We start from the raw sequence: 12,010 nt of genomic DNA, 5'->3' as shown, positions 1-12,010 counted from the left end.
CACGCTAGGGAGTGCTACTTGCATTTTCGATGGTCATCGGTCTCAATGGTCGTTGAAAACTGCCCGACTGACAGTGGTATAAATAAGGTAAAAAAATTAGGCTCTTCGGTACTGCATTGAAAAGCGATTAAAAAAAACAATATTTAGAGTACAATGAAGAGATACGACGACACGACACAGAAGCACTAGGGGTCTGACAAACACTGGACTTGTCAGGTTTGGCCAGTCCAGTGTCTGCGTCGTCGTCTCTCTTCGTTGTACCATGTACTGTGTGGGAGCCTATTCCCACTCTCGGGGGCAAAGCCCGTCGATTCGACTCCCGTGGAAAGCGAGGCACAGAGACAAAGTCAAAATACAGGAAGAAACGTGATATTTAATAACTCACATAATCTTTACACCGAGAATGTTCTCCTAAGCCAGTCGTTCAAAGCACCGTATCCGAGGCCAGCCGCTCCAGGCTCTCGTCTCGCTCACACGCGCTCACGGTTTTTGATCTGTCCAAGCCCAGGCCCCTCCCACAGCGCGTGAGGCTAACATCTGACCTAGACACAGGTTTTGCCTGGTGCCATCTATGTGTGGTGGCCGGATTCACCACAACTACCCTCCCTCTAATAGAAGTCACAATATGTTGAAAAAATACATGAAGAAAATACAAAGTTAATACGTTAACAAGTAATTGCATGCAAATGCAACTCTGATAGTTTAAAACGAGGAAAAAATGTCACACATTCCCAGCAGCTCACACCCTTACCGTTTCATCAGGCATGTCGAGAACCGTATCGTCCATGTAATCGTCAGCCGGGCCTCGAGGTACGGAGGATCCGGGTGTTGGGAAAGTGGTAGGCACCTGCGGGCGCATGAGGGGAGAAGTTCCCGTTTCCCTCAGAAGGTCAGGACGGTGACGTCGTAGAGTGGCGAGGGCAGCAGAGACGTCAGTGGTTGTACGGGCGGTTGATCGGGAGGCTTCAAGTTTAGACTGATGGAGCTGGCCTTGGCGGTGTGCACGCCGATGTAGCTCGGGTACACCGCACAGGGGACAGAGTTGTCGAGCTTCATCTTCGGACAGCGGAATTGGGGGATCGCAGGGGTGTCTCTCCTCCAAGGTCAGTCCACGGAAGGGGGGCTGTACCCTTGACGGGCTTTCTCCACAGACAGGGCGGGGCTGGGAGCTCCATTTCGACCGTGACACCCAGCCAACCGGTCTTCCTTGCGAGACCACAGTCCAAGTGGCTACCGACTGCCTCGTGGACGTCCCCGAAGTGGCTCCGAGCGGGGAACGGGACCGGCGTGCGGGTCCACCTCCTTCGTGCGAGGACCGTGTCGGAGGGGGAGCCCTCCTGCTGTAGTACTTCCCACGGGGAGGCATCGTAGTCTGGCAGGGAAGAAAAGGGGAATCCGGTGAGAAAGCAATTTCAAACCGTGAGAACCTGAAAAGGCTCTCCCCCAGAAGATTATAGCTGAAGACTGCGAAACAGAAATCACACTAAGAAAGACCAACTATACAAGAGCACTAGGATTTAGCGACTAGGATAGTGGCAGCTACGTGCGCCGCCTGCGGGGACGCAAACTGTAGCGACTGGGAGCTGGTCCGGAAGCGGAATCCTGGTCCAGGTCCTGGGAAGGAGACGGCTGATGATCGGTCTCCTCTCCGTCGGGGTCTCGAAGGTGGTAAGCTTTCAGATCCGAGATGTGTACTGGCCCAGTTTCTTCGCCCGTGTCACAGCGACGAAGCCTGTAAGTGAGGCCGGAGGAGCACGCACTTACCTCGAAGGGGCCGTCCCACCTATCTGCGAGCGAAGCTGCAAAGCCGCGTGACGCATCACTAAGCGGGTGGGTCCGTCGAAGGACAAGGTCACCGACGCTGTAGGTGAGATTCCGTCGTCCACGGTTGTACTGGCGAGCCTGGTCCAACCTTGCGACGTCCAAGTTCTCCCGAGCCGTCCGAGCTGCGACGTCCAGTCGGCTCTGGAGGTCCTCAGCGTACCTTGAATAAGGAGGCTGGGTACTGCCATAACGGAGGCCCAGAGCATTCTCTACTGGAAAAGGAGCCTCTCGTCCCAAGTTCAGGAACGCAGGGGTGAAGCCTGTAGATCTGTTGACCGTCGTCCGTGTAGCGAACGCCAGCTCAGTCAGGCGAAGATCCCAATCACGGTGGTGCTGACTAGTAAAAGCAACCAACATCATCTTCAGGTTCCGATTAACACGTTCGGTAATATTAGCCTGAGGGTGATACGGGGAAGTCTTCTTGTGCTGAATGCCTAAGACAGCGCAAGAATCTGAGAACACCTTACTTGTAAAGTAGGTTGCGTTGTCAGTGATCAGCTGAGCGGGAAACCCGAACCGGCAAAAGGTGTCGAGTAGTCGTTCCCATACTCTTTGGGAAGTCAGCGTCCTGAGAGGAAACAGCTCAACCCACTTTGTGAAATGATCAGTAACCACAAACAGGTACTGGTTACCTCTAGGACTACGAGGAAAAGGTCCCATCACATCACAAGCAACTATCTGCCAGGGCCTATTGCTCTGAACCGGCTGTAAGCGCCCGGGGGGTAAACCACCACGAGGTTTTGCTCTCTGGCATATCGGACAAGTACGAACATACTTACGTCCTGCCTCATTCCTGGCCATGTCGCAACACGACATAACTTTTCATAAGTTTTCCTGCCACTGCTGTGACCTGCCAAGGCCGAGTCATGAAAGTAACGTATGAAGACTTACGCAGCTTCCGTGGCACTACGACTCTGAATGGGGATGTACCGTCATCGTCATCCGCCTGGGGTATGTACCTGAACAGGATGCCATCCTCGCCCAGCAGATAGGAGTCGTGCCGTCCGTCAGACGTTCCGGTGTCTGCCGAGACCTGCTCAGCTAACCATTGAGACACCCGCTGACAAAGGCCGTCCGCTCTCTGAGCGTGTAGGAGCTGCTCTCTGCTCACGACCGTGCCCCAGGACGAGGATCCGTCCCGTGCCACTTGTGCTGCTGCCAGGAGTTGAGAAGGCGCCTCGGTGCCTACCTCTTCCCCCTCCGGTAGAGGCGCACGGGATAGTGCGTCCGCTACCACGTCGTGGAGCCCCGCCTGTACTCCACGTTGAAGGAGTAGCCTTGTAGCTTCAGGGCCCACCTGGCGAGACGTCCAGCTGGGTTGTGGAGCCGCTGCAGCCATGAGAGTGCCTGGTGGTCAGTCTGGACGGTGAAAGTGCTGCCATCCAGGTAGAGATCAAACTTCCTGAGAGCGAAGATGATCACCAGGCACTCCTTTTCCGTGACGGAGTAGTTCCGTTCTGCCGGATTCAGCGTGCGACTTGCAAAAGCCACTGGACAGAGAATAGCGTCATGCTCCTGCAAGAGAACTGCGCCAACACCATAATCGCTAGCATCTGTTTGCACAACAAACGGTTTATTTAGGTCGGGCAAATATAGCCTGGCCGTATTAGCGATTGCATGAGATAGAGCTCGGAAGGATTGTTCCTGCTGTTCTCCCCAATGCGAGCGTGTGTCTTTGTGCAACAACTGGTTAAGCGGCTGCGCTAACTGAGCACAATTAGGAATGAATTGCCGGTAAAAGCCAACCATACCTAGAAAACGCTGCAAGGCTTTTACGTTACCGGGAACCGGAAACTCCATGATCGCCTTTAGCTTGTCATCGCTAGGACTGATGGTGCCTCCGTCCACCACGAAGCCGAGAAGGCTGATCCTAGGCGATGCCAGCTGTACCTTGCGGGGGTTAATGGTTAGCCCCGCCTGCTTCATCCTTGCAAGGACGATTGACAGGTGTTCCAAGTGTTCCTGAAAATTTCTGGAAAACACTGCGACATCATCCATGTACGCCATCGCGAAATTGTACTTCGCATCTCCTAATACGGTGTCCATCAACCGCTGGAAACTGGCTGGTGAGTTAGACAGACCGAAAGGCATCCGTACGAACTCGAACAGACCCCTATGACAGGTAAAGGCTGTCTTCGGGACATCCTCCGGGGCAACTTGGATCTGCAAGAACCCTCTGCTACAATCAAGCGTTGAAAACACCGCAGCGTTGCCCAGGGAATACATGATTGATTCGATGGACGGGAAGGGATAAGAGTCCCTTACAGTTACTGCGTTAAGTCGACGACAGTCGACGCATAACCTTGCCGTACCATCACGTTTCGGAGCCAGGACGACAGGAAACGCCCAAGGGCTCTGGGATCTCTGAACTGCACCGGTTTGGAGCATTTCTTCTAGAGCAGCGTCTAACAAAGCACGCTTATGTACGCTCAAAGGTCTGGATTACAACGCCAGGGCCTGGCGTTACCCGTGTCTATGCTATGCTGTAACAGAGACGTCTTACCGGGTTTTTCCGTAAAGATACCGTCGTACTGCCGCAATACTTGTTGAAGCTGGCGGCGCTCCTCCTCAGGACCATGGAATGACCCCAAGACAGTCGGAGTGCAGACGGTTCGGTGGAGACTGCTGCAGCTTGCTGTGCCGTGCAATCGTCCGCTGCCGTGGCGAAGGGGAAGAACCCTGTCGAGCCGTGGTATACGTATCCTCCATTGGGCAGGTCCAGTGCCAACTTGTGCCGGATGATGAAATCCCTGCCCAGGATAACGGGCACTGCCAGGCCAGGAAGGTGAACGAAGCGCTGCTTTCGCCGTCTCCCATCGAAACGGAGCCACAGCACAACTGCAGATTGTGCTGGAATGACGTCATTGGAAGCAAGACGAAGGGTGACCTCAGTAGTCTGCAGAACTACTTGTCTTTGCAGGCAGTGCTCGTAAACACAGTCGCCGATGAGAGAGAGTGTAGCTCCCGTGTCTATAAGGGCGATGTAGTTTATGCCCAAAATGCGAACTGCGATATTTGGTTCTCTGTCCTGAACGCCATTCCGAACAGAGAGAGCAAAAGGAGCTAATGCGTCTCCTTTGGTTGTCTTGCTGCTTGCAGAGCCAGCTTTTGCATGATCAAGGACGCTGCTAGCGACCGCTCGTTCGCTCTTTCGGCAGATAGCCGACGTCGTTAAGCGAGCGTTCATGGACGTCGGCTGCGGCCGTTTCCCGTTGGCACATTACGGGTATTCGGCCCTCGGTGCGGACAGTCCCGACGGAAATGTTCGGGGCTGCCGCAATTCCAACAACCGGCGGACCTTTGCGGCTGCGGGCGCGGTAGACGCTGCCGTTCCCGCTGCCTGTCCGTAGTTTCGCCAGCTGTGTTGCCGGGTTGACCACGATAATTAGGCAGGACGGGTCTGTCATGGCTCGTTCCTGCGGGGATCGCCCTCTGTCCATGACGGAAGGGATCAATTGCTCGGCGGGATGGCTCCGCATAAGGATTGCGGTGGTGCTCATCCTGTCCCACTGCAGGTAGGCGTTCGACCGAGGCTGCTCCCGCTGACCACGCACAGCGTGGTTCTAACGCCCATTCAGGCGGCGGCGGGGGCCGATATTCGAGTTCGGCTAGGAGGTCGCCCTGTATGGTACGAGCCTCCTGCGCCAACGCTTCAAGACTATCAAAGCGATGGGCTCGAAGGTAGGGCCGGAAGCGGGGGTGGCACTGACGGATAGCCCGTGCTACTCGCTGCTGCTCTGTTGCAGTTGGTTCTGCTCTGCTGTACAGCTCTTGCAGGGCCCGTACGAATTCTGCCAACGTCTCATCTGGATGCTGAGTACGTTTGTGCAGCTCCTCCAGGATACGATATTCGTAATCCGGGGGAAGGAATTCGTTTTTAAACCGCTGCTTGAAGTCCTGCAAGGACGTGAACCTCGACTGCAGTCGAAGCCAGCGGGCGGCATCTCCTACCAAAGCAACCTGCAGGATGCGTAGGATCAAGACCTCGTCTGAGATTCCCATACCAGCCTGATAGGCGGTAAGGTCATCCAAGAAGTCTGCGACTGACTTTCTATCGGTATACCCTGAGAAGGTAGGAACAGGGATTGTCAGTCGGACGGGCGCTTGTGCCTGCGGCGGCGAAACCAACCCGGCATCAAGGCGTCGCGTCATCAACGAGCACAGCTCTGCCATACGTGACAGAAGCTCTGCCGTTGCTGTGGTGTCTGACTGCGGCACTGCAGATACCGTAGTCGACGTACCTTGGGATGGAGGGACGGCAGATGCCTTCACATCGTCGGCCGGTCCTCTCGGCTCCGTAGGCGCCGGGGCGACGTGTACCGGCCGCTCCTCCGAGTGGGACCGTTGGGGTACCGGAGCTTTTGCTCCGCTCCGGAGGTTGTACCCGCGTGGAGGCGTACGGTCCATCCGCTGTACGGGTCATGCACCGGACACAACTAGAATACTCAGACAAAACGAGCAGCAAAAATGCTGCCCCAACAAAGCGAGATACAAAGAAAAAAATGAAAGAACACGAAGTAATTGAAGTACCACAATCCGGCGGTATCACACTGAAACAAAACTTGACACACTAAAATGGAACGAAAAAAATAGAACGTGCCACGTCCTCCACGTCATCGAACGAACGAGCTCGGGCCCCACGTCTGGGCGCCATTTGTGGGAGCCTATTCCCACTCTCGGGGGCAAAGCCCGTCCATTCGACTCCCGTGGAAAGCGAGGCACAGAGACAAAGTCAAAATACAGGAAGAAACGTGATATTTAATAACTCACATAATCTTTACACCGAGAATGTTCTCCTAAGCCAGTCGTTCCAAGCACCGTATCCGAGGCCAGCCGCTCCAGGCTCTCGTCTCGCTCACACGCGCTCACGGTTTTTGATCTGTCCAAGCCCAGGCCCCTCCCACAGCGCGTGAGGCTAGCATCTGACCTAGACACAGGTTTTGCCTGGTGCCATCTATGTGTGGTGGCCGGATTCACCACAACTGGGTGGAGGTGGTTGTGGCGCTAGTTAAAGGGCTCGTCGTTGTGTGCCGCAGAGAGGTGAGCAAAGTCACGACTGACGCCCTGGGGGAATGTGCGTCCTGGGCCGACTTCTAAGGGAACTGTGCCGACATATGTCTGAAAGCGTCTGAGGAAAACCCAGGAAAAATCCCAGACAGCACAGCCGGCACCGGGGTTCGAACCCGGGTACCTCCCAGTCTCGACGTGACATGGCCAGCACGCTAACCATTGAGCCACGGAAGCTGGTGCACGTATGTTGCAATATGCTTCGCCGAATGTTGTGACTCAAATTAGCTGAAGCCAATACAGCAGCTTCAGGAGCGCGTGACCGTAGGAAGCTTACCTGGGCCGCAAAGCGGTTGGTCTGGCAGCAGATCACTAATAAACCTGTCACACGAGCAGTCTCCAATGACCATTGAAATCAACGAACATTGCAAATGCGCGTAGCGCCATCAAGCGGGTAACGCGTCAACCTCTCAAAGGGCATTCGATCCAATGTTTCCTGAGAGGTTGACACGTTACACGCTAGGGAGTGCTACTTGCATTTTCGATGGTATCGATCTCAATGGTCGTTGAAAACTGCCCGAGTGACAGTGGTATAAATAAGGTAAAAAAATTAGGCTCTTCGGTACTGCATTGAAAAGCGATATCAAAAAAACAATATTTAGAGTACAATGAAGAGATACGACGACACGACACATAAGCACTAGGGGTCTGACAAACACTGGACTTGACAGGTTTGGCCAGTCCAGTGTCTGCGTTGTCGTCTCTCTTCGTTGTACCATATACTGGGTGGTGGTGGCGGTGGTTGTGGCGCTAGTTAAAGGGCTCGTCGTTGTTGGCCTCAGAGAGGTGAGCAAAGTCACGACTGACGTCGTGGGGGGAATGTGCGTCCTGGGCCGACTTCTAAGGGAACTGGGCTGACATATGTCTGAAAGCGTCTGAGGAAAACCCAGGAAAAACCCCAGACAGCACAGCCGGCACCGGGGTTCGAACCCGGGTACATCGCAGTCTCTACGTGACATGGCCAGCACGCTAACCACTGAGCCACGGAAGCTGGTGCACGTATGTTGCAATATCCATCGCCGAATGTTGTGACGCAAATTAGCTGAAGCCAATACAGCCCGCTTCAGGAGCGCGTGACCGTAGGAAGCTTACCTGGGCCGCAAAGCGGTTGGTCTGGCAGCAGATCACTAATAAACCTGTCACACGAGCAGTCTCCAATGGCCATTGAAATCAACGAACATTGCAAATGCGCGTAGCGCCATCAAGCGGGTAACGCGCCAACCTCGCAAAGGGCATTCGATCCAATGTTTCCTGAGAGGTTGACACGTTACACGCTAGGGAGTGCTACTTGCGTTTTCGATGGTATCGATCTCTATGGTCGTTGAAAACTGCCCGAGTAACAGTGCTATAAATAAGGTAAAAAATTAGGCTCTTCGGTACTGCATTGAAAAGCGATTTAAAAAAACAATATTTAAAGTACAATGAAGAGATACGACGACACGACACACAAATACTAGGGGTCTGACAAACACTAGTACAGTGCTCATTTCACATCAGAAAGCGACGTGATTCACAACGATGGAAATTGGCGAAGGTGCCGCCCAGCTGGCCAGATAAGCCTTCGGCGCTCCTCAGGAGCGTATTTTAGGTTTTGGGTCATTTGCATATTACAATTTAGAGATGGCTATTTTAACACATGCAAGTAATTAGAACTATGTGAAATCTGTTGGACCAATGAAATCAACAAACACAAACTGTGATATTATCTCCAAAAGAAGGAATTTAATAAATTACCATAGAAGTTAGGTTCCTCTCCTCCTGGAGGTAGGTGTCTAAATCCTCCAACATTTCGAAGGCAGTGGCAGGTATCATGGGGCAGTCCTCAGGGAGATTTAAGGGTACTTTCCCATGGACGCATCGCTTGTTCATTTCACGTATTTCCAGCAAAGTTTCTTTGTTATGCAGAAAAATCCTGCTTTCGAATACTGTGCAAACACAAACAACAGGAATAATGAAACACTGGCTTGCAATGCACACTACAACATAGCAAGTATAATGTCGCCCACCTTTAAATCTAGACTCAAGAGTGGAGATTTTCTCCAGTAGTGTCTTCAACAGATGATGACTTTCCTGGTCTTCTAGTGCATGTTGTGGTGTCCCTATAGAGCAAGAGCAGAACACAAATGCAATATCCGTGTCGTTTCAGTTGAACCAAATTGCAAAACAAAAGACAAACTAGTTACATTAGCACAGATTTGATCAGGGTGTAAAATATCCTGACTTTGTGGCCAACAAGAGCAAGGTCTTTTGCCCAACAGAATGGCTAAGTGGCTAATTAACTAATACATTCTGATTAATTTGTTAAATATTAGTCGTGAGAGTACATTTATATGCTTTATGAACACAAGTACCATTGGTGCTCGGGTTATTGTTCTCAATAACTGGCAGGAAGGTAGCAAGGGCCGCACATACCATAACGAGGCACTGAAGGTTCCCATCATGATGGCTGCGATAGTCTGGCAGGTGGATCGCTGTAATGCACACCATGAGTATGCGAGGAGAGTTGCAATCCTATAAGATGTGTTAAAGGATGGTTCGTCAATGTAGGAAAAATACCATCAAACGTCCCCACCATATCCTTGAGCTGTGCTCCGTGGAGCATACACGGATGTAACTCTGTCAGGAGATGGAGATCTCATATCCAGTCGTGTGCCTGAAAGTAGGATGAAGTCTGTAGCACGGCCCCATTCTTCAAAACTACGCTTACCTGCTCCGTCGGCTAGCACATGGGTCTGCTCACGAAAATGATGTGCTGGACGAGCAGTGTGAGACTCCTGTGGAATGTCTGGGCAGGGATCGTCTATGGTAAATACACACATAGAACAAGCTAAGTACTTTGTCTTTCAGAACAGTTAAATGTTTCCTTTATGAAGGAAGTGCATACCATGTCTTCTCCCTGTAAAATACCCCGAATGCACGGCAGGAGGACGTGCACTTGTACCCTGCACTACTGGAGGATGTGAGTAGGTACCACTTATGGTAGGCACTGGAGGTGGAGGAGGAAGCTGATTTGCCACCATTGTCCGAGCTCGAGCAGCTAAGGAAACACATCAGGCTAAAATAACTTGGCAAAAGAAATAAGGCATCAAGCTGTACACTTAATATCTGCAATCATGCTAAACTGCCAGAGAGCATAGCACCCCACTTTCCATAAAGAGAGAGAAAAACAAATGTGCGAGCTTACTATATCTACAGGCATTGAGTAGTACACATTTTGTATCAGCTTTGAAAAATTTAGACCTCTCTGTTACATAGTTTGTCATATTATTAAATTAAGCCTTGGCTTCAGCTTATGACAACTATGGCAGCCTGGTTCACTGAATTCTGGAAGAAAAATTCAAAGGCCTTTCATGAACCGGTTAAGGACCATTCAACATTTTGCCTGTGATGTGAAACACAGTTTATGACCAGGGCGTCACCAGTTCATGTTAAAGATTATAGGACAGAAAGGTAAACTGATCCACATAACGGATGGTGCTTTACATTCTCGCTGCAGATTCCTAAATCGTAAATACATGTTAACAATTCCTAAATACTTTGTGCAAATAGCACTAACTCTTTTGACTATTTAACACTAGTTCTGACCCTGGATAAGCATAATTTTGCACTAGCAGCTCTATGAGAAAAATATAAATAAATAAAAGCATGCGAAAGCATGACTTTTTTTATGGTTTAAAAACTCCAGGGTTTCCCAGATGTTGGAAATCGCATTTCCAAATTTCGAGTTATTCAAGGGTATGAAGGACCAGTAAAGTACTTGTACTGGAACATCAGTGGAACCTTGATGCTCAAAGAAAAAAGTGGAACATTTATGTAGTGTATGCATGCATTATAATAAGTAAGGCAATCAGATATTGTGTGAAGCCTTAAAGACAACGACACTGGCCACAAGCTACCGTATAAGGAACATAAAACGTTTGATGTCACTGCAGATAAATCAGCAGCACAAGATCACAGCCCAGTCACAGCACCATGCCACGCAAATGTATGGAAACAAGGATACCAAGCATAATATAAAGTATAATCATCAATTTTAAATTTTCTTACCACCTTTTCTGATTTTCTCACAATCTGTTTCGCCTCATCTCCATCTGAGTCACTTTCAGTGCTAGAGAAAATTACACGTTTTCTCTCCTTTCGTGTTTTCTTATGTACCTCGGCGTCGCTCTCAAGGTTTGACGTGTCCTCAGCCAGAGCTAACTTCTCCATGGCTTCGTCAATATCATCTATGGAGATTTAAACATAGCTGATTAGGAGGGAATTAATACTAATCATAGTAGGCTCTTGCAACATGAAACAACACAAATCAGCATATCTTGACTTGTGGTTTGCACGACACATAAATGCATCATAGACACAGGCCAACAGGTGGGAGACACCTATGAAGAAATATAAGTCCGAGCTTGGGCGATGCTCTCAAGTCCTCCTTCAGTCTGCTGCCCTAGCTTAAGCTTAACCCTAGCTTAAGGTTATTTTTCTTCGCTGTTCACATCCTATTACTTGGCAATAGCAATGCAACCCTACTGTGAGCGATACAGAAAAAAAAGGCAAACATGATCATGAAATGGCAGCAAATATGAACTTCCTGTGAACAAGACACCTTACCGTTAATGTCATTTTACAACTCTTCCACTGGATTGGGCTAAGTATCAACAAGAACATGCGATCAGGCATTCTATATTTGATCTCTTTTCTTACCTGTGGTGCAGAGAATGCGGATTTTGTGTTTTCCCCATGAAGGCTCTTGTGGATGGTGGCATTTTAAAAGCTTGAGGATCTCCAATTTTGAGGCTCTTGATGGCCAGGAGGAATATAATCCATCATTTCCTTCCAACACCCAACTTGATGACACGACGTACGTGCTGCGGTCACTCAAAAAGTCGACGAGATGGAAACTACAAAACAATCGAAGGACTTAGGATAAGATACATTAGGATAGGATAGGAACAATAGGAAGGATGTTATCCTTCACTGCAGCGAAAAATGGAACATCGGAAAAAATGGCAGCTTACTGCCGCATGGAAAACACATGCCCTTGCATACAACTTCTGAAGGCTGCACTACTGTGAGTGACTGTTCTAGATCAGAAACGAGGAATACGGAGAGTAGTGAGGAAGGA

At 50.4% G+C, this 12,010-nt stretch overlaps 1 protein-coding gene across 1 annotated transcript; it reads right to left on the bottom strand.

The window, feature by feature from the left end:
* Nucleotides 1–772: 772 nt before the first annotated feature.
* Nucleotides 773–11,770, bottom strand: LOC135372405 (uncharacterized). Its single transcript, XM_064606017.1, has 9 exons — nucleotides 11,590–11,770; nucleotides 10,939–11,117; nucleotides 9,776–9,928; nucleotides 9,599–9,691; nucleotides 9,464–9,544; nucleotides 9,304–9,402; nucleotides 8,898–8,990; nucleotides 8,626–8,816; nucleotides 773–1,372 (listed from the first exon to the last, which is right to left on the bottom strand). The coding sequence occupies exons 3-6, from the start codon at nucleotides 9,909–9,911 to the stop codon at nucleotides 9,329–9,331; spliced, it is 384 nt and encodes a 127-aa protein (XP_064462087.1). The 5' UTR covers nucleotides 9,912–9,928; nucleotides 10,939–11,117; nucleotides 11,590–11,770; the 3' UTR covers nucleotides 773–1,372; nucleotides 8,626–8,816; nucleotides 8,898–8,990; nucleotides 9,304–9,328.
* Between the last annotated feature and the right edge of the window lie 240 nt (nucleotides 11,771–12,010).

Source organism: Ornithodoros turicata, unplaced genomic scaffold, assembly GCF_037126465.1.
Source record: "Ornithodoros turicata isolate Travis unplaced genomic scaffold, ASM3712646v1 Chromosome144, whole genome shotgun sequence".
NCBI classification, from domain to species: domain Eukaryota; kingdom Metazoa; phylum Arthropoda; class Arachnida; order Ixodida; family Argasidae; genus Ornithodoros; species Ornithodoros turicata.
The sequence above is the reverse complement of the archived record's forward strand: the minus strand, read 5'-3'. Positions and strand labels throughout refer to the sequence as shown.

Excerpts from the sequence above, each read along its gene's own strand:
- LOC135372405 (XM_064606017.1), bottom strand. The coding sequence starts at position 9,911 with ATGGTGGCAAATCAGCTTCCTCCTCCACCTCCAGTGCCTACCATAAGT. Across the intron at positions 9,545-9,598 it reads TGTGCTAGCCGACGGAGCAG|GCACACGACTGGATATGAGA; the intron begins GTAAGCGTAGTT and ends TCCTACTTTCAG. Across the intron at positions 9,403-9,463 it reads GAGCACAGCTCAAGGATATG|GATTGCAACTCTCCTCGCAT; the intron begins GTGGGGACGTTT and ends CACATCTTATAG.